The 23,193-nt window shown below is 36.1% G+C and overlaps 1 protein-coding gene across 1 annotated transcript; it reads left to right on the top strand.

The window, feature by feature from the left end:
* The first annotated feature begins 2,105 nt into the window (after positions 1 to 2,105).
* On the top strand, positions 2,106 to 21,274 carry LOC106868669 (uncharacterized). The gene is made up of 6 exons (XM_089360146.1): positions 2,106 to 2,182; positions 12,673 to 12,873; positions 14,956 to 15,027; positions 17,595 to 17,684; positions 19,059 to 19,181; positions 20,189 to 21,274. Exons 2-6 carry the CDS (start codon positions 12,697 to 12,699, stop codon positions 20,327 to 20,329), a joined length of 603 nt encoding a protein of 200 aa, XP_089216272.1. The 5' UTR covers positions 2,106 to 2,182; positions 12,673 to 12,696; the 3' UTR covers positions 20,330 to 21,274.
* The last annotated feature ends 1,919 nt before the right edge of the window (positions 21,275 to 23,193 follow it).

Genomic DNA, 23,193 nt, shown 5'->3' with positions numbered 1-23,193 from the left:
TCCGCTATTTCAGTATTACCTGTCAAAAGTGAAACAATAACATGTCGCTATTGTAATTTCAAATATTTTCACTTTAATATTTTCAATTTCATATTGAAACTATTAAAGTGAGACTATACTCTCACATATATACAGGCATACTATAAGACCCAAGTTAAAAACATTCCCAACAATTCAACTTCTCTAGTTGACATTAACACCCCCACCCCCAATAAGGGCCTTCATTCCCACATTTTAGAGCTCCATGAGCTCCATTTTGCAGGAGCAAAATCTTTTTTACAGGTTCCAGAAGACTGAAATTTTGGAATATGCACATAAAGATCAATAGTATGGGATACATGTCTCATGATTAGAATTTTTTAGGGCGTGTAAAGAGGGAAAGAACCCTCATGTGCAATTTTGATGAAATTTGAATCATATGTATTCCAGTTCTTTACAGAAAATATAATAGAAAAGTCTCATTTTTCAATTGCATGTAACACGGGCAACGCCGGGTATCTCTGCTAGTATTATATAAAACCAACAATGATTTATATTTATTGACCAAATCCGCTAAAATAATGATCCACTAAAGATTATAAGTTCAAAATAAATACATGTACATAAAGATAGTAAAATTCTGTTCAACGGTGAACAAGCTCTCTGAAATTAAAGTGTTTTATACACGCACACACTCAAGAGATGTAATTAAAAACACAAATTTATTCTTTCCTGTCATTAGTAAGGCGGCCCATTAGTAATAATCACTAACCTAAATAATTACGGAATAAATGAAGTCAGTGAAGATGACTTGTCTTTGTTTAGTCCCAGCACAGGCTGGATTAAACATATCTACAAGCAAAAGCGTTCCAACTGTGACAATTCTTTTTGTATATCCAACATATGATATAAAGTATCGTTCCATTTTTTTTAATGATGTGATTTGAGATTTGACTACGATTTCTAGCAGTTCGAGTGATATTGCACGCACTAATTGACTGGTGGAGGATAAACTTTAAAAGTGTGGGAGGCGTCGCCCACATTAGTTGGAATTTCTCCGTTTTGACGGGGATTTTTCAGATCTTTTTTCACGGTGCCCTTGGAAATGATCTGTAACATCTTTTTAACAAAAAAAAATTGTATTTTTAATTATTTTTTAACCCTTCACCAATCTTCCCCTCTTCGGACCGATTTTGTGAGCACTATGCTCGATGGGTTTTTTTTTCTTTTTGAGCACTACGCACTTAAAAAGTATAGGAGAAGCGTTTTCCATAATAAATAAAGGAAATATTTTCAGATGAAAAGGTGTGTGATATAAGGGAGATTTGGCTGTTGTTTCTAGCATATCTCATGACCGGTAAGGTTTATGGTTGATAAAAACCATACATTTTTAGAAAGGTTTTTCTTTTAATACCATAAATGAGTTTATGCTATTAATGGAGAGAAAATATTGAAAAACATCAATATTTGTCAGTGAGAAAGAAACAAAGTGGCCATGGGGTATGCTAGAAACAACAGCCAAATTCTCCCTTTAATCACACACCTTTTAATCTCAAAATATTTACTTCTCTTTTTTTTACCGAAAAGGCTGCTATAGATTTTAAGTGTGTAATGCCTACAAAATCGACCAAAATCAGTCCGGAGGGGAAGAGAAACCCTTTTTCGAAAATATTAAAAAAAAAAATAGATGCCCCAGATCATTTCCAAGGACACCATGAACAGAATCTGAAAAATCTGGCAAAACGGAGAAATTCCAATTCATGTAGACGTCCGCCATTAATTCAGCGATTATGTAATATTAATATTATACTATTAACAGAAATCATTATTAATATTAAAAGTAAAATATTTTCTTCGATGTGTATATTTCAGGATGATTGAAGAAAATTTCACAGGAAATAGTTGTGTGATATGGTTTAATGGCGTGGGTACAAGTTTGGCATTTTGTTGCTGGGTTTGGTAATACTATTTTGAAATTCTGTCGACCTTACTACAAAATATAAATAAAACAGTAAAATGTTGGTGAAAGAAGGTTAAGAATTTTGTTTCTTTATTTGACGCAGCATTTTGGTTGGTTGATTTCCATCCACGTGATGATGATGCTGGAGTTGGACTGAGATATTCTCAATTTGTGAAAAGTTTTCCAAAAGAAGATATCCTCAAGAAAGTCAAGTGGTTTTAATACTTCTAATTATATATACAGGTAATTAATTTGTCAATTATAACTATTTCAGAAAAAAAAAAAAAAGAAAGAAAATAGAAATTAATTTCTGTATATTGAATTATAAATGTAAAAGATGGATTAACTAGAAATATATTTTTTAGCCCCAGGAAGGACAATATATTTTTTAAAAGATGTGTCAGTTTCATTCTGAGTTTTTGTTTTGTAGAGGAGAATAGGCAGGAAATTGAAATTTATTTTATGAAAAATAATAGTTTTTATATCAATAATAATTATATTCCATCATTGCGTAATAAATAGATTTAATAGTGTGTGACTGTAATTTTCAATAGAGACTTCTGTTAAATCCTTCTCAGCACATGTTAATTTCATATCTTTGTATCATTAATTATTTGTATTTAGGTATTCGGGACAGAAGAGAGGAAAGTCTGCCAGTTTTTTTTTTTTGTTTCCTATTCAGTTTTTCTCTTCATCTGCGTTGTTTATGTGGGAAAAGCCTGACAAACTTTGCATCTTCATCTTTTACTCTCATAAAATGTAGCACTTTCCATTATCTTTTACTTGTTTTCAGTCTTTAGACTGCGGCCATGTTGGGGCACCTGCTCGAAGAATTTTTTGTCGAATGAATCGACAGCAGTACTGATTTTTTGCTAAGCCTGGTACTTATCGTATTAGTCTCTTTTGCCGAACCGCTAAGTTACGGAGACGTAAACACACCAACACCAGTTGCCAAGCGGTGGGAGTCAGTATAAAGACGCATACACACAACATGGCATAATGCCCTGTGACATAGTTTCGTTTAGGGTCTCCTGATTCCCAACTGGTTGTTCAGCAATTTCCGTGAAGGACGGGCTACTTTCAGTCTCCGTCTACCAGATTCACTCACAATGTTTTGGTTGGCCCGAGGCTATTGTAGAAGACGCTTGCCTAAGGTGCCACGCAGAAGGATTGAACCCAGAACCATGTATTTGGAGAGCAAGCTTCTTACCACAGCTGCGCCTAATTCATCATAATAATGTACCATCTTAATTTTAAAATATAAATAAATATGGAAGTATTTATAAATATAAAGACCAGCTTTTTATTGATTTAATATATTTGTAACGTAAACTACTATATGTATACTTTTGCCCAGAAAACAAAACAAGAAATATTTAAACAGTTGTCTACTTTCCTTCATTCTAATTTTCTTTCTCTACAAATCACTGACCAATAACTAAAAACTATTTTACTTTCATTTTTGTCTAAATAGTTTATATACATTCAATGGGTGTTTTAACTTAAATCAAATGTTACGCTGTTCAAAGATTGAAATATTTGTCCTACAGAAGGCTCACTACATCGATGCTGAATAAATAAAGTTATCACAAAATAAGTTTATTTCAGTGATAAACGAAGTGGACCAAAAATCAACATGGTCTTTTAGCCTCTCTTGTTATATACCAACTTGAACATATTTCATAACTACTATTTTTTCTAATCCAGATCAATAAGTTATGACTAATAATTACGATCAATAACAATTGTGTTTTTCTCTGGCCATCTCAGTACTGTGAGCTATAGTATAAAATAAAAAGCATCTCGCATACACACACACACACGTATACACGTGTGTGTTTTGCCTCATAACTTTCAGAAAAATAGACATTTTTCAATGAAATTTTCTACAGATACGCTCCAGATGGTGTAGATCCTCGTTATATCATAATATGAGGCGCTAAAAGTTTTTCCGAGAGTGGGGTGAGGAGTTTCGGAAAATTCTCACGAGACGGCTTTCTTTACTCGTAACTTTCGTTGTGTTTTTTTTTTTTTTTTATTATTCAACAGAAACCCACTATTTCGACTGCGGAGATTCCGAATGTGCAAAAAATTCGACATTTCAAAATTTTAACTTTGAAACAGTAGGGAGAACACTTTTAGTTTTGAAAAAAAAAAAAAAAGATCAACATTTTAATTGCACTTTGTCACAGAATCGCAGGCGGTGGGGAGAGTTTTTTACCTTTTTTTTTCTCAGAATCATATTCTCCGTATTTTTATACGTATTTCGCCAAAAAAAAAAGTGGAAAAGGAAGAAATTGGGAGTTGGGGTTAAATTTTGAAATGCCGATTTTTGCGGCGGTGGGGGGGGGGGGGCAGATTCGGAATCTGCGCAGTCGAAATAGTGAGTTTCTCCAGAAAAAAAAAAAAATGAAAGGGGTGCGGTCCATGTAGTTGCCTCATAACTTTCAGAAAAAGCGATACTTTTCAATGAAGTTTTCTTAAAATACTTTTCAGAGTGTGTAAATTACAGTCACATCGAAATTTGATGAGAAAATGGTTCTTAGATTCACATTTTTTTTTTATTTGTTCTCGTTTTAAAATATGGACAGTCCGATTCTGTCATTCGTTTCTCTTTATAGTTTCCAAATAATTCGGCACTATCATGCTATTAGCTGTCAGAAGTGAAAGTGCTCACTGCTAGTGAAGTATCTGTCTGTCTGCCTGCCTGTTGCTGGCCTGTCGATTCTTTGGCTACTGACAGCTAATACCATGACTGGACGGAGCGAGCTATATGTCTGTCTGTCTGTCTCTCTCTCTATCTATCTATCTATCTATCTATTACTCGAAAGTTCGCGCGTCATTTCCTGAAATTGCAAATTATTTAAAATATAAAAATATAATTTTCAACAGTGAGAATCTATCAAAATAGAAAACAAAGGAAGTTTGAAGTTTAAAAATAATAGGATCGACCACTCACGACTAGCTAGCTCGGACGCGAGTACCCTTATACTCTGTTGTGTTTTCAAACGCATGGATATAGGTATCGAATTTGTTCCAATAACTTTCGAGTAATAGATATCTTTTTATTATAGCCACACAGGGCTAAATACAGAAAATGGACAAATTACAAAGTAGAGCTTTTTGGGGGGGGATGATTTGGATCAAAAGGGATCGCGGGAAGAAAAAAAAAAAAACGTGGGGGGGGGGCGATCAATAGGGATCGTGTATCACAGTCGATGTAAAAAAACGGGGAACAGATTAGGTTTATCCGTGGAGAGAAAAGCCTACGGAAAAGACCACGGTCACCTCAGGCTTTTTTTTTTAAAGGTACATGAAAGTAAGTACCTTCTCTCTTTTTGTCTCTTTTTGTTACAAGTCTATGCTTAAAATAGTGTCGTCTTTCATTCTTACCATTCTTGCCACATTTACCCATTTTTTATTGAAACTTTCATTCGACAACACCTTCCTCTCTATCCTCATCCTCCTTTTCAAGTGGTACTTGAAAAAGTTGACGAGGGATTGACCAGAGAGGAAAGTGTTTGTTTGTAGACCTTTCAAACGCGTCCACCACACGCATTCTTTTGCCATAGCTATCAGTGTTACAAAAACCGTTTTTCCTTCCCGTTTAAAGGAAGGTGGCGGAACAATATTCACGATAGACTCGGCTGATAAGTGGGCTCGTCCCACACGCGACAACAGCCGTTCGATGAAGGTCCACAGCTCTGAAATATCTGGACACTGCACGAGTGCGTGCAGAACGGTTTCGTCGCTCTGACCGCATCTCGGGCAGGTCGGTCCGGTGGTTTTCGAACCGTGTCTGTAGATCTTCTCTCGAACTGGTAGTGCGTCTCGATAGCATTGCCAAGCCAGGGATCTCTGGAAATTATCCATAGGCCCCGGCCCGAACGTCGTCTTGAAAAGGCGGGTTAAGAATTTCTCGTCGACACCCAGGTTTGCCCCGAGAGTGTCGTCAGACCTCCCCTCCACTAGTCCTCTATAGAACGCATTGGTCGTTTGGAAGTTGCACAAGTTTGATCCCGGACGGCAGAGCTGTTGTAGAGCTTGGCGACACTCGCGGTGCCATTCGCCCAGTTTCGGTCTCTTCCTGATCCATGTTTGCAGTTCGGTGAGTGAGACGAGCTGCGGGAAGGCGTGCCTCACAAACGGCGCCCACACCTGTTCACCGTCGTCAATGAAGTTCCAGAGATGCCGCAGTCTCAGCGCATGTCTGCGCATCATTAACCACGGCATCCCCAGTCCTCCACGTAACGGTTGTTGACAGCAAATGGATCGCCTCACCATCGGAACGCCACCCTTCCACAGAAAGCGGAAAAGTATGCGTTCTAGTTTCGTGATGGTGGCATCGGGACAAGGCACGACGGTCAGGCGGTAATCGATGACTGATGCGATATACACATTAGCCACCTCCGCCCGGCCTTTTAGAGATAACTTTCTCTCAGCCCATGTTTGGCTGAGTTTGATCACTCTACTGGTGATCTCGTCCCAGTTCTTATCCATTTGGAGGTCCGGACTGAACCAGACCCCGAGCAGTTTAACCGGTCCGTCCGTCCAGCGTCGAGTAATAGATAGATAGATAGATAGAGAGAGAGAGAGACAGACAGACAGACATATAGCTCGCTCCGTCCAGTCATGGTATTAGCTGTCAGTAGCCAAAGAATCGACAGGCCAGCAACAGGCAGGCAGACAGACAGATACTTCACTAGCAGGCAGTGAGCACTTTCACTTCTGACAGCTAATAGCATGATAGTGCCAATAATTCTTTAAATACTTAGAAATCAAAACTGAAAAGTTTTAAACAATCGCGCATGCGCATAGCCTACAGTTATTGTTCAGTTTGGTTTGATTAAAAAAAAAGTAAATAAAAGTTAAGGGGGAAATAAGTAGTAAAAGAAGCATTCTTTACTTTACAATCGATCGCAATGGCACGTGGAAGACCAACAAGCAGCACCGCGATTCATTGTTCCTGAACGGGCGGCGAGCTGGCAGAATCGTTAGCACACCGTTACGTTCTGAGTTCAAATTCCGCCGAGATCGACTTTGCCTTTCATCCTTTGGAAATCTATTAAATAAGTACCAGTTACGCACTGGCGGAAGGGTCGATGTAATCGACTTAATTCCCTTTGTCCTTGTTTGTCCCTCTATGTTTAGCCCCCTGTGGGCAATAAACAAATACATTCATTGTTCCTAGATCTCCAGTCGTGAATCAATCGTAGAAGAATCGTGGACTATCATTCAATTAAGAAAAGCTGGAGACAACATTCTTCAGTGGTTGGAACGGCGTCGACTAATTATGAATATGTACACCTGTGCAAATTGTAATTCAGCATGTGGACTTACTACACATGGTGATGTTACTGATGGGAAATTATGGCACTGCAAGCGTTGTAAAAGGAGCAAATCTGTTCGTTACCGTTCATTTTTTTAGAGAAGTCCTATTTCTTTGCTCAATATCATTTTAGCTGTTAGGTAAATTTCGACCCTTTCACCGAAACGATTTTCACTAAGAAAAAAAAAAAAAACTCGGATTTTTTGCTTGGAATCAAGTACCCTGACCTAATATGCTGCAAACCCCTTACTTTTGTCCTCCCCCATCCCGGAATCATTGGAATTTTTTTTTTTTTTTTTTTTTTTTGAATGAATTCCAGTGACCTAATATGCCACAAAACCCTTTTTTGAGTCCGGGGTGAGGTGGAACCCTCGGAAATTTCACCCCTTTCCTTGGAAAGTACACCTGCAAGATTTTCACTAAAAAAAAATTTGGTAAATTTTCAGATTAACACCCGCATGATTTTCACTAGGGTGTGAGGGTGGGAATTCCGTCCCTAACTCTAACCCTAACCCTAACACCCTAGTGAAAATCGTGCGGGTGTTAATCTGAAAATTTACCAAAAATTTAAAGTAAAGAATGCTACTTTTACTACTTATCTCCCTCTTAACTTATTTACGTGTTTTAATCAAACCAAACTAAACAATAACCGTAAGCCATGCGCGATTGTTTAAAACTTTTCAATTTTGATTTCGAAGTATTTAAAAAAATTTTGGAAATTATAATGAGACACGAATGATAGAATCGGACTGTCTATATTTTAAAACGAAGATTTAAAAAAAAAAAATTAGAATCTAAAAACTATCTTCCTCTTCTCATCAAATTCCAATGTGACCGTAATTTACACACTCGGAAAAGTATTTGTAGAAAACTTCATTGAAAAGTATCGTTTTTTCTGAGAATTATGAGGGAACAAGGCCAAAAAACTTTTTCACAACAATCCCGATATAATTGGAATCTACACCAGCTAAAGTGCTTTTATAGAAAATTTCGTTAAATAATATCTATTTTTCTGGAAGTTATGAGGAAGAATGTTGGTGGAGGTGGTGGTGGGAGGACACATGTGTAAGTGTTGCTGTGTGTGTGTATATATATAAGACATCCATTTGATATATATATATAATTTATTTTATCGCGGTTTTGGTCGATGGACTGCGGCCATGCTGGAGCACCACTTTATATTTTAAATGTGTGTGTTATTTATATATATATATATATAATACAAATGATATATGAGCATATGCATGTTTACATACATATACGTACATACCTACATCTACATGTATATATAGATGCATATCCGGGTACAGGACGTCAAAAAAGGAACGGGAACATAAACAAAGCACCAAAAAAACGGACTTTTTTTACAGACAACAGAATGAACACACAGGAAAACAGACAAGCCACTTATGGAACTTTTCCTTCATCAGCTGCCTCTATTCTAAACTAGGTGTTTCAAAGACGAGGCAGAGCGCGCTCTTAGAATAGCTCTTCCCGCGAAGTGGATTAACCTGCTAAACGGAGGATTCCCATACGTGTGACTGTATGTGCATATATCTTGTGGTTTTGGTCGATGGACTGCGGACATGCTGGAGCATCATCTAATTTTACTTGTTATATATTTATATCAAACAAATCGATCTAGTATTTCTTCGTAGTCTGGTACTTATTATATAGGGTTTCTTTCAGTTTCCATGTGACAAATCCATACACAAGGCTTTGGTTAGTCTGGAGCTATTGTAGAAGACACTTTCTCAAGGTGCCATGCAGTTGGAAAGCAAAATTATTACTACATTGCCACACCTGTACGTACTCATATTTATTGCATTTTACATAAAATAGAGCACAAAGAAAATACGCCCTGTTTTTATCCCAGATGGAGACGAGCATCAACGTCTCATGTGGCAGGCTTGCTAATTGTTGAGATATCTCTTGACATGAAACCAATGGTAGCCTTGTTAACCCACAACTAAGTTAGATTCGTTTTCTCATGCTTGTCCTTCCTGACACTAATCCTCGTTTCTTTTTCCAAATCAAGGATAGCATATTTTGATACCCTGTGTGAATTAATGTTCAAGTGATTTCCAGTCTTCCATGTCAGCTAACTTTTTCTCAACTACAACATTAATCTTTATGCTCTCTAACACCGTTGACTGTTCACCAATATATCAAGCTGTGCTTGAAAAGAACAGGAGACATAAAGAATTGTCAAACTTAGCTCAAACACCCATACATACATAGATGTGTGTGTGTATACAGGGTGCAATAGGTATATTGTCGCCATTTTATATTTTCAATTTTGCGCATGCGCATTGTTTTTTATTTTGTCAACTAGACAGTATGGTAGGGTCAGTTAGGCACCGTCTGTGAGAAAAACAGCACCATGACACAATTCACTCTGCTAGAAATTTGGAAACAGCATGCTGTACTGCTTGGCATTCACACCAGAAGCTCTAATATGAACATTTCAGTGTTTGGATGTCAATCTGAGGTACTGTGATTAAAGGCACATAGTCGAAGATAGCTGGTTTCAAATGCAACTGCTTTATCTCTACATCAAAAACATGTCAGCCGTATACAAACCAATTATGCTGTATAATTAACTGTAAAAAATATATATATATATATATATATATATATATATATATATATCAGAAATACCAGTCTCTGTATTCATTATAATTGTTTTGAATTTACTCTATTCATAATCTAGTGAAAATATTCTCAGAAATATTCATAATCTTGTGAAACGAACTCAGGACTAACCCCTCGGATGAATTACAGTAGGATTACTCACCCTAAGTAATACTAGATGCTACTTACTATTCGATACAGATAGCCTGAATCTGAGTACACGTACAGTATTTGCCTGGATGATTTATACCTGTCTATACATTGTATGTATTTATGTATGTAAGTATGTACATGATGATGAAAATTATTGGCTTGGTGAAGAATGCCATCTACACAAGGCTAGCATTTTATCCTGGCAATCAACCCTATCAGATAGACACAAAGTATATAGTCACGTTATTGATAAATGTTTCATAAACATTATAACATATGTAAGCATGTTTGACTCTTCAAAACCATTCTTAGATCAACAACAGCTTTCCATTTTGTATACAGACGTTTCCCATGTAGTTGATACACGAAAATTAATTTTTAAGATAATAAATGTGATTTTAACATATCATTGAGCATTAATATTGCTTTCAAATTTTGGCATAAGGCCAGGAGGAGTATGTCGACTACATCAACCTTAGTCTTCAACTGGTATTCAGTTTATCGACCAGGAAAAAATAAAAAACAAAGTCAACCTCGGTAGAATTTGAACTTAGAATGTAAGAGTTATGGTCCTTGGACCACAACCAAAACTACATACATAAATTTTCATGAGTATTAAGTCTTTCCTGAATTCCACTGCCAAAGTCAACTTTATCTTTCATCCTTTCGTGGTCGATGAAATAAATACCTATTGAATACTGGAGTTGATGTCGTCGACTTACCCCTTCCCGCAATTTTCAGGCCTTGTGCCTATGAGAAAGGATTATTATTATCCAACTTTGTCTTTCATCCTTTCAGGTTCAATAAAATAAGTACCAGTCAAGTACTGGAGTCAATCTACTCAACTGCCACGGGACCAGACCTGGCATCAGCCACATTCGGATGGTGCTTTTTACATGCCACCGGCACGGGAGTCAGTCATGGGACACTGGCATCGACCCTGTTCAGATGGTGCATTTTACATGCAACCAGAATGGGAGCCAGTCAGGGGGGCACTGGCCACAGCTACGATTGTGGTTTTACTTGACTCAACAGGTCTTCTCAAGTATATCATATCGCCTGATGCATCAAGGGTACTCTTAAATGGGCCAGACATGCAACACTGGCATCGGCCATGGCTGTGATCTCACTTTAGTTGCCAGATCTTCTCAATCACAGCATATCTCCAAAGGTCTCAGTCTCCTGTCATTGCCTCTGTGAGGCCCAATGTTTGAAGGTCATGCTTCACCACCTCATTCCATGTCTTGGGTCTACCTCTTCCACAGGTTCCTTCCATAGTTAGGGTGTGGCATTTCCTCACACAGCTGTCCTCATCCATACGTAACACATGATCATGCCAGCGCAGTCATCTCTCTTGCATACTACATTTGATGCTTCTTATGACCAACTTTTCTCTCAGGGTGCTCATACTTTGTTGTGTATGCACACTGACATTACACATCCAGCGGATCATACTAGCTTCATTTTTTTCAAGCCTATGCATGTCCTCAGCAATCATGGCCCATGTTTCACTGCCGTGTAGCATGGCATTTTGCATACAAGAAACACAAAATATGAGGCAGAAGTTACTGCAACCCTAAATAATAATATAACTGATAAGAAGACCTATACTGGATTATGTGAAGGAGAATTTAAAAATCACTGCCAATCACATAGCCTCCTTTTGTCATGGTGACAAAAGTAAAGCTACTAATTTGGCTAGCTACATGTGGACCTTGAAAGATGATGAAATATTGTATGTGATTAAATAGAAAGTAATTGAAAAATCCATATCTTATGTGAGTGGATCAAAAAATAAATGTAGACTTTGTTTGGCTGAAAGAGCACTGATCCTGTTCAGATCTAAGATCCCTAACTCTCTGTTGAATTCTCGGTCAGAAATTTTCAGTGGTTGCATGAAATGTGTATAAATATATTTTAAAGAATTGGAAAATTCCACCTATTCCTAGCTGATCTGATATCTTTCCAGCCTTATCATTTAAGGTCTAAGGGAGATAGCTCTTACCTTTGTTTTTACATTTTAGTTTCTGTTTTCGTTTTCCATTGTTTACTGTCTGCGTTTTCTATATGCTGCCTTCTCAATTTTTTCACATTTCTTCTATTACTCAATTTCCTTAGTTATATGTGGTTTGTGCCTGAAGAATTTGAGTTTTCTCAACATATGAAGCTTAGTAGCACCTTAGTACATGTATTGTGACCTTTAAATAAATAATATTTATCTCTCACTCGATGGAGTAATTTTTTTTTGTTGAATTTTCTATCACGGATAAGTACATTATATATATATATATATTTAATGGTAGAACTCGAAGTTCATTAAGTTCTAAATAATATGTATATATGTGAGCATGGAAAAACAGACATTAAATGGTGATGATATTTATGTTTGTTCTTTTCTTCTTTTTTTTTTTTTGTGTGTGTGACTTATTGACAACTGATACTGTGTGTGCATAGATCTGTGTGTTGCAATTTTTTTGGGGATGTATTTTTATTTGTCATTTTCAGAGCAGCCAGAACTGAATCAATTCTATAAATGTTAACCCAGCACAGCATAGCATGTGAGCTTGCTAGTTTTCTTTTACTAACTCATTTGAAATTTTTTTTCTTTTATTTTTAGATAAGTTTCACATAACCATCAAAAATGATTGTTGGTTTCCAGTACATGGCTATGACCATAACAGGAGTGTTCCATTTGGGTATTGGAGTTTTGTGTTTCATTATTTCAATGGTGGGATTTTCAACAAAATTAATTCAGTACCATCCCATTGGACATTTGTCTAATGTCACCTCTGCAGCAGCATGTATTGTAAGTCTATGGGTAAGTAGTGATTTTTACATTTCTCTATCCTAATAGGGATGGTTACATAACTGATATCAGTTTTTATGACAACTATACACCTATAAAAAATTATGGAAATACACCTAAATTTTTCAGTTAATACTCGTAAACAGCACTAGTGCCAGTGCCACCCACATAAGCACCCAGTACACTTTGCAAAGTGACTGGCATTAGGAAGGGCATCCAACTATAGACACCATGCCAAAACAGACAATAGAACCTGGGGCAGCTCCTGTCAAACCATCCAACTCCTGACGGCATAGAAAATGGACATTAAATGATGATAGTGATGATAACAACCACAATGGTATTGTTTCATTGCAAGATATTCCTTCTGTTTTTGTCATCTCATGCTTAACTATTGTTTTGTGGAATATTTGCTTATGGCAATGAATTGGAACTTTGCATAGAATAGTGTTTGGAAGTTCTCTAAATCTGAAACTGCAAATAAGTATTTTATAGCAGATATGAAGCACTTTAAATTGTAATGCTTTACTACAACGAAGAGTAAATAAATTCCCATAGATGATAATGTTCTTAACTGTGTATGTTTTATTTAATACTTTTTCTCAGTGCCTCATATTCTATCATTATGAACAATTATAATCATTGTCATCATCTTTGTCATTTTAACATCCCTTTTTGGGGTTGGATGGTTCAACATAAACTGGTGAATGAGAGGAGTTTGTTGAGCCCCAATGTCTGCTTTGGCATGATTTCTATGGTTGGATGCTCTTCCCAATGCCAAATACTTCACAGAGTGTACAGAATGCTTTTTTCATGGCACCAGCACTGGCAAGGACACCAAGTACCCCCAAAACAAGGCTCCTTTAACTGAGTAGAGTAGAGTACTGAGGAATATAAAAGTATGTTATATTTATTCTCTGGGATAATTCCCTTCTTCATCAGCTTTTTTCCCAAATCTTTGATTTTTCCTCTTTAAACTGGCTTTAGTCTGATTAGTTGCTTATTTTCTTGTGTAATATCTGGTTGGATGCTTGCTTGTGAACATCCTATTTACTACATCATCCCTCTCTGAGACAGATTTATACACCCTAGCAATGACTGAAACACACTTCCAATTACTCAATAGTTAAGTTATGTGGGTTTAGAAAAAGAATCAAGTCGGTTATAGGAGGATGATGTGTTTGTTCACTGCTTGATTCAAAGGATTTTTTTTACAAATTTTATCGACAATAGTGTTTATTGTTTCTGTGCAACTGACACAAAGTCTACTATTATGTGTGCATAGTTTATGATATGAACACAATTTCTACATTCAGCTTTCATCATCATCATCATCATCATCGTTTAACATCCGCTTTCCATGCTAGCATGGGCTGGACAATTTGACTGAGGACTGGTGAACCGGATGGCTGCACCAGGCTCCAATCTGATCTGGTAGAGTTTCTACAGCTGGATGCCCTTCCTAATGCCAACCACTCCAAGAGTGTAGTGGGTGCTTTTATGTGCCACCGGCATGAGGACCAGTCACACAATACTGGCAACAGCCACGCTCAAAATGGTTCTATGTATCAATTGACCATTTTACTGGAGGAATTAGCATCCTGTCTGCCTGCTTACTAGAATTTTGGTTTCTGCTAAATTTATGTTGAAGCCCTTTAAATCCAGGTTTTGCTTCTACACCTGGAATTTCTTTTCTAATTCTACTACAGATTCAGCTTAAATAACAAGATCAGCAGCAGAGTGGAGTTCCCATGGACAACCAGCCTTAAACTCCGCTGTTATAGCCTAAATGATAAATAGGAGGAGACTCAATCAAACCCTGGTGAGGTCCTAGCTGCACATCAAATTTGTTACTGTACATGTCAATAAATGCCAAGTGCAGCAGATTACTTTTGGCTAAATACTTCTGCAGTTGCCTTACTAGAAAGAGCGCACCAGCTGTACTTATTCCACGTCCTCGCGTTGTTTTTATGTGTTTTTTCTTGCTTGTTCATGTTTAAATTGACTATATATATATATATATATATATTTACAATTTCTGACTATCTTATCTTAAAATTTTACATTTAATTGTACAATTTTTGTTGTGTTTAGATTATCACAATTGGCATATTTGGAATTCTTGCTGGTCTCAAGTCAAATACAGAAATACAAACCAGGAGAATGGTAAAAATTTCTCTGACTATTAATCTTTTCTGTTCAAATTTTCAGTGTGTTTAATGTTTACAATTAAAAAGCATCTAGTTATTACTTATCAGAAATAGTAACACTATAAAAAATACTATATTTATCCAGTTTTCCAGTGTAGACCATGCACTTGGCAGAATTAACAAATACTAGTGTATTACTTACAAATGTTGGAGTACATTGGGCTAGAGTATTTTACAGCTTGATGCCCTTCCTGTCACCAACCCCACTTGCTTCTGAGCAAAGTAATTATCTCTCAGTCTGTCAAGTAATAAACAGCACAGCTTACACAATATATCAAGACATGTCTAAAACCCCAATATGTTCTCCTGGTGGTCTGCAAGCAAACAGCACCATCAGGAAGTTATTGTTTACTAATGTGAGGAAAATACGAATTCACAGAAACACATGCACATGTGTGTGTATATATATATATATATATATTCTCCCATAGCTTTCAGTGTATGAGTATCCAACATCCCATTCAATTTATTCAGCTTGGATGTGATATTTTGATCCTACAAAGGATTTGCAAACCAGTCCACAGATCATGCATGGGTGTGTGGATTATAGGACAATGTTGCTGCTCTTCTTGGTAATGCCTTTGTTCTCTCTTTTAGTTCTTGTAGCCAACGGATACAACTGAATTTGATGTTCCTTATCCCATTTTGACACACAGATCTCCAGTCTTTCCATTCCAAGATCACTACGTGTGTGTGTATGTATATATATATATATATATATATATATATAGCAATTGCCATATTTCATTCCATAGCTGCCATCTCTGAAGAGCACAGAGTTACATAATTGGACCGTTACCTAATACTCTTGAACCCCTAGTGCAAAACCAATTGGTAAGATCAGCCATAATGAACATGTAATACTGTACACTTCAATTAATATATATATATATATATATTTATACCCAATGAGCTTCTTTCAGTTTCCACCTACCAAATCCACTCACAAAGCTTTGGCTGACATGGAGCTATAATAGGCATTTGCTCATTTTGTGAAAACAACAACCAGCACTGAACTATGTTGTCATGACCACCACTGAGTGCTCTAACTATTATTTTAGCTACTGTTGAGCTAAATCATTGCAAACAATAATGAACTGTTTTTTTTCAACCACTGCTATGTGAACTCAGTTGCCTGGGCATGTCATAACAGCTAATACAAGGCTGTGTCATAACATTAATTGTTGAGTTATAGTAACCACTAACAAGCTGATTCATTACAACTCTCACTGAGTTGGCATTAATACTACTTGTACATTTTGAATACAGCCACCACTCAGATACTTCATTACGACTGCCACTGAGATCTGTCAATGCAATTAAAATTGAACTGAATCATTACAACCACTGCTGAGCTCTTTCATTGAAACTTTGAAGAGGCTGAAATGAAAGACCCCCATTGGTGGTTGTCCTCATACAACTCACTATAACTGCTGAGATATCTGAACACCCATCAGTTGAGTCTTTGTAACCATCACTGAGCTGTGCCATTACAGCAACTGTTAGTCGTACTCTGTCGGTTATGACAACAAGGGTTCCAGTTGACCCCAATCAACAGAACATCCTACTCATGAAATTAACATGCAAGTGGTTGAGTACTCCACAGACTTTAACATACGAGGGTGAGTCAAAAAGTAATGCTATTTTGTTTAGGACAAGTATAATTACCAACACAGGAACATGTATCATACATCAAAATGAAGCTGGTCCTCTGTGGATCACATCCCTACTTCTCAACATAGTCACCGTTTCTCTCAATAGCAATGTTCCACCTTCGAATGAGAGCCTGTATCCCTGCCCTGTAAAATTCTGTTGACTGTTCTTTAAGCCACTTCTTCACTATAGTTTTCACTTCTTCATCACTGGAATAATGCTTGCCTCTCAAACCCTCTTTCATGCCGAAGAGATGATAGTCTGAAGGCGCTAAATTATGGCTATTTTGAAAGAGACGATGTTAAATCTTGGTTAAGTTTTTTTTTTATTAAACATAACTAGCCAAGGAACCTTTTGATACCACCTCGTACTTATGATCTCTGAGGAGTGAAAGAGAAAGTTAGTAAAGAATGGTATCATTTATGACTTTCTACCACAGATCACATAAAGTATCAGATTCTTCTCTCTGACAAAAGATAATAGATTTGCTGAGATATGAACCTAAAAGGAAAATGTCATTTACCTAACACCATTCCTTCCATTTCCATCATCATAAACAGTATTTTTTTAAATATACTCAGAGAAGATAGTAAATTGATAGAATCCATTAGAGTGACTAACTATGTGCTACCCTCCTGTATTTAGTTGTCCTGGATTTGTATTATAAATAACTTTTATTTTTAGAATCAGTCTATTTATCAATGAATAAATCTGCATCTCTAGTGCTAAACAGATCTGTTTCTCTCTTTTTGACTCAAACTCACACACACATATGCTTACACCCATGTGTGTATGCATGTGCCTATATACCACCACACATACATAACTGAATGTAAAACCTAAATAAAATGCTTTAAAATTTCTTTCCAGAAAATTACCTACATGGTCCTTGCCATTCTGTCAGCATGTATCTTTTCAATTGGTGGAATGAGTGCCTTTTCTGGTCATGCAGCTTGGATTGTAAGTATATTTTGTGTGTGTGCACACATGCGTGTTTGTTTGTTTTTTGTGCAGGGATTACTGATAGCTAATGAAGTGAAGTACTTTATATGATCGGGAAAAACCAAAACAAAAGCAATTATATTTCTTAGCTGTCTAGATTAAAAGACATTGTAACTTAATTATTGTTCTTGGTTCTTGGATGAACAGGTTTTCTAATAATATTATTTCACTATCATACTTTTTATCAAAACATTTTAAACTTAGTAACTATGGAGCATTTTTCAGTTATATTAGAAAATATCTTGTAACAGACTTTATAAAAGAGAAAACAACCCTTTTAATATTCTTTCAGATAAATAAACTGTAAAAAGAGTCAAATAATGACATGGCTGTGTGGTGAGAAGTTTCCTTCTCAACTACTGCATGGCATTTTGGGCAAGTGTATTCTACTATAGCCTTGGGCTGACTGCAGGCTTGTGAGTGGATTTTATTGATGGAAACTTAAAAAAGCCTATCATATATGTGTGTGTGTGTATGAACTTTAGGTTTGTTAAAATATGTTTGTGATATATAACTTCTAAAGGCAAATTCATTGCAGTTACCCTGGAGAAAAGAATTCTCTCTTATGGTAAAACACCATATCTGCCCAGTGCTTCTCCCTATCAGATTCCCAGATACACATTTTTGGTTCTTTAGCCTTCCTCAATGGGAAATACCAAAGAGAGATAACCCTGGGCAGATTCAAAACCTGTTTCTTTTAGTTAACTAAAAAAAAAAAGTCAACATCAGTGACTGATTTACACTAGTGGACCAGCTGGTCTGAATAAAAATAGCATCAGTATCAAACAGTGATTAGGAAGATCTTTAGATTATGGCTCTAAACTTTAATATGAGTTGAGCATGGCTGCAGACTATTGACTGAAACTAGTAAAATAATCTTTTTAAAATAAAGTTAGTTAACCTAGTGATTAAGGTATTGCATCCATGATCACAAGATTGTGTTCTTGATTCTTGAATCAGGTAGCACATTGTGTTCTTGAGCAAAACACTTCATTTCATGTTCCTCCTGTGATGAAATGGCATCTCATTCAGGGGAAATGTTTTGATCTCGGTCCCTTATATGCTATGGAAACCAGATAGCTGGTCCTATGAGTCAATAGACAGCAATGTGCAACAGTTGATGGTGCTGTTGTGGGATTGTTCTGGACATAGCTGCAGACCAATGACTGAAACTGGTAAAAGATTAAGTGACTACATTTATAACTTTTAATGCCAATAAAGATTATCAAAAATGCAAAGTCATTGCTAGAAAAATCTGAACAGATAACCCTGTACTGTAAGATTATCACATATTTCTTTTACTTTTTCTCATTAAAAATTATTGTTTTTCAGCAACTGTCTCTTCGTTATGAAAGTTATTATCCTTTATTCTGTGTTGGATCATTTGCTATGTTTGCGGAATTTATTTTGGCTATTGTCTCTTCATCTATTTGCTGCTGCTGCTCACAAGCAAAGGTAATTATAGTTTACTTATTTGGTAAATATAATAATTGTATAATAAGAGGCAAAGTTCGTTCCTTTTACATCCTAGATTTGGAAATATTATGTAACTTCTGATTTATGTCCCTTCCATAAAACAGGTTACATGATGTTGAGATTCCATGTGTGACATCCAACTCTGTAGGATACAAGATTTAAGTTTAATTCTGTTTTTAAAATAATAAAGAGACAGGTCATCATCATCATCATCATCATCGTTTAACGTCCGCTTTCCATGCTAGCATGGGTTGGACGATTTGACACAGGACTGGTGAACCAGATGGCTACACCAGGCTTCAATCTGATTTGGCAGAGTTTCTACAGCTGGATGCCCTTCCTAATGCCAACCACTCCGAGAGTGTAGTGGGTGCTTTTACGTGCCACCGGCACAAAGGCCAGTCAGGCGGTACTGGCAACAGCCAAGGGAAAATAAAAAATCCAAAAGTAGATGAGAAATTGGGAGTATATAATATGGTAGAGAAATATGCTGTAAAGGTAGTGCTCAGGGTTACATATCAGGAAATAAAATAGCCAAAATAGTAGGATTATGGTGAAAGGAAAAAATACATGAAGATGGAGAACATGCTGTTGGACATCATGCAGGCTTACCATTTGACATCCATTTTTTGCATCGCTGTTCTTATCCATCTTAATGCATGGACTTATATATATATGTATATATAGAGACAGGAGAAATTACGGTAAACACAAGTTTATATTATTTACTCCACTTCATTGGAAGATGATATTCTACATGCTGCTTTTAATTCAACAATTGCAATCATACATTTAACTACACATAAGATTTACTATGTATAAATTGTCGTTGAAAAATATATATGCAAATCAAGATAATTCTTTAATTTCTCCTAAAATGATTCAGAGATGTTTATTTTTGCTGCCTTTATATGAATCAACATTTTTTTGCTTCTAAAGAAATTCAGTATTTCTTTAATTTTTTTTTTTTTTTTTTACTTCTACAGAATAATGTTGTTGTTATCCATCAAAATCAGGCTACTGAATTCGTGAATCCGTCAATTAATACAAGCTATTCACCAATTACTCATTATTCTCCAAATGTTGCTGACCCATATATGCCTCAAGAATTCAATGAAATGAAATAAGTTTTTTCATTTTTTGTGAAATTAAGAAATGTTTGAAAAGCATGAAACAGTTTAAAAATTCTTTTTTTTTTTTTTAAATTTATATATTCTCACTATTCAGTAAAACTGACCAGAATCTCATAATCAACATACCTGTTGTCTACTCTCTCTCTCTCTCTCCATATATGTATACACACACACAAACATCTACATTCAAAAATGCCTTAGCAACATACTATTGTCACTGAAGCTGACCCTAAGATAACCATCTGAGCTATTTTACTGTTAAAGTAATTGTCAAGGTTTTTAATATCAAATTTTATTTACCATACATAATTACACTACATCTTTATGTTTGTACTAACTGTCCTTAACTTTTAGTAATGTTTAGAAGTATTTACTTTACTAATGTCATTGAAAAAAATGTTTATTGTTCTCATTTCTGTGAGATATTTCTAGTCCATACTCACTGATTCATTTGAAGTTCTTTTCATTATTGATGCCTATTTTTGTTATTGTATTCTTTTAAAAAACACTTTATTTCATGTTGCTCCATTTCACTCAGTTGTAGAAATAAGTTGCAATGTCACTGGTGCCAATTTGTATCGGCCTTTGCCTTTTCCTTGATAACATCAGTGACGTGGAGAAGGGAGGCTGGTATACATGGGTGACTGCTGGTCTACTATAAACAACTTTTCCTGGACTTGTGCCTTGGAGGGGAACTTTCTAGGTGCAATCCCATGGCCATTCATAACTGAAAGAGATCTTTACTTTTCTATTAAAAATATTTGTCTTCAGACATGTTTTTATATTACCTTGATGCTTTTTCCTTATTTTATTTGTAATTTCCTGCAAAGAATCTACTACTGCCTGTTTCTATTAGCAATATCTCTGCAAATATTTTTGCATCTCTAGTTCTCCTTTTAATTGTATTTTTGTTACCAAATAAATGCCTTCATAAAATCATTTAAATGTTATTGTTTATTTATTTATTTAGCGTCATTAAATATGCCTTTCTTGAAATATCAATTAAATATTTAAATCAGAATACTAAATTATATTTCTATATTTATGACATATGTTAAAAAAAAACATTATTCACATATTCATCTTGTCTTCGTTAAGTGTTATATACACACATACATACATACATACATTGCAGTTTGTTTGGTATAATTTCAACCACTATTTGGCATCTTTCAAAGAAAGGCATTTTATGAACTATTTTCTCACAGAAAATGCATGCTCTTAACATTACAGAATACAACACAAAGCAGCCTTTACATGGTCCATGAGGCTGCTAGAAATAGCAACAACATTTTTTTATATCAACCACTACAGATGTTTTATTAACGTAACCAAGTTAAAGCAGACTGTTCATCAAGCACATTGTCTTCCTACTTTCTGATCCATTGATGTGTGATACTGCAGCTCTCCACTCCTGTGCCACTGCTTGTCACTTCCTCCTTCATCCTGCTGTTTACCTTCTACCACACCTCCACCCTTTTTCTTCATTCATTACATCCACATTTGACCATCTGTCACTCTCCTCCTGATGCACAGTTTTTATTCTCCCTCCTACTCACCTTGTACCTTGTGTGCATGCTCTCGTAACCTGTCACCATGATCTTTATCTCCCTTTCAACTACTCTCACCCACCATCACATAATGTATGGTAACTATATATCTCATCTATGGCAAGATTCATGTGCTTGTCCCTCTTTCATATTTTAGCCTTCAACATCTGACAAAGCCAACTCCTCTCATACTTTCCTACTTCATCAAAGGAGCATTTTCCTTTTCCTTTTCCTTTCTTTAATTTGCTGCAATTTACAGTGCATGAAAAATGTCGCCCAGTACACACTAAAGTGGTTGGCATTAGAAAGGGCATTGACATGGAAACCACACCAAAGCTGACGCAGCTCTGCTCTGCTGCTTGTCAGATCCTGTCAAATCATCCCATGCCAGCATGGAAAACAAGTTAAATGATAATGATAGAAACTCCATCAGATGTACCCAGTGTAAGCTATGGACACATAAGAGGTGCAGCAATATCAAAGGAAGGCTAGCTAGCAAGATAGTTTTGTATGTGGCAGATGCTCAGGAGCAATAAACACTGAAAATGTGCAGAAAATAACCTTTGCCACACTCCAGGGAGAAAAGACTAGAAGTAGTTGATAGCTTCCGCTACAAAGATAACCAAGTTTGTAGCAGGGGAGGGTGCGCTGAAAGTGTAGCTGTTAGAATAAGAATAGCCTGGGAAAAGTTCAGAGAGCTCTTACCTCTGCTGGGAACAAAGGGCCTCTCACTCAGAGTAAAAGGCAAACTGTATGACGCATGCGTACGAACAGCCATGCTACATAGCAGTGAAACATGGGCCGTGACTGTTGAGGACATGCGTAAGCTCGCAAGAAACGAAGCCAGTAAAATGTTTAAGGGGAGAAAATATTGAAAACCATCAATACACGTCAGAGTGACAAAGAAATGTGGAAAATATCAGGTGGTCGTGGGATGAACACCTTTTTGTCTGAAAATTATTTTGAAATTATAAATAGAAATATATTGCAGATTCAGACTGTTCGTATTTTAAAACTGTTATCCAAAAAAAAATTTGTAAAAAATGTCGGAATTTTAGGATCTATGGGTAGTAATGAAAATATTTTTTTTTAAATTCACTATTGCTTTTCAATTACGCTTCAATTTCTGTTTGAAAATAAAGGAAGTGAGGGATCTTTTTTAAAACGGGGGCCACATTTTTCATTAATGTTTTACGTAGTGTTTTTGGTACCGAAAGACTTTCAAACTTCGTATACTTATCTATTTTGTGTTATAGAACAGAAAAATATTTTTGTATTCGAATTTATTTCATGTAAAAAATTGTCTTA

Source organism: Octopus bimaculoides, chromosome 11, assembly GCF_046866305.1.
Source record: "Octopus bimaculoides isolate indiv1 chromosome 11, ASM4686630v1, whole genome shotgun sequence".
NCBI lineage: Eukaryota > Metazoa > Mollusca > Cephalopoda > Octopoda > Octopodidae > Octopus > Octopus bimaculoides.
This window is presented reverse-complemented; position numbering and strand designations above follow the sequence as displayed.

Coding starts and splice junctions, on each gene's coding strand:
- LOC106868669 (XM_089360146.1), top strand. CDS start 12,697: ATGATTGTTGGTTTCCAGTACATGGCTATGACCATAACAGGAGTGTTC. Junction 12,874..14,955: donor CATGTATTGTAAGTCTATGG/GTAAGTAGTGAT, acceptor TGTTGTGTTTAG/ATTATCACAATTGGCATATT. Junction 15,028..17,594: donor AAATACAAACCAGGAGAATG/GTAAAAATTTCT, acceptor ATTTCTTTCCAG/AAAATTACCTACATGGTCCT.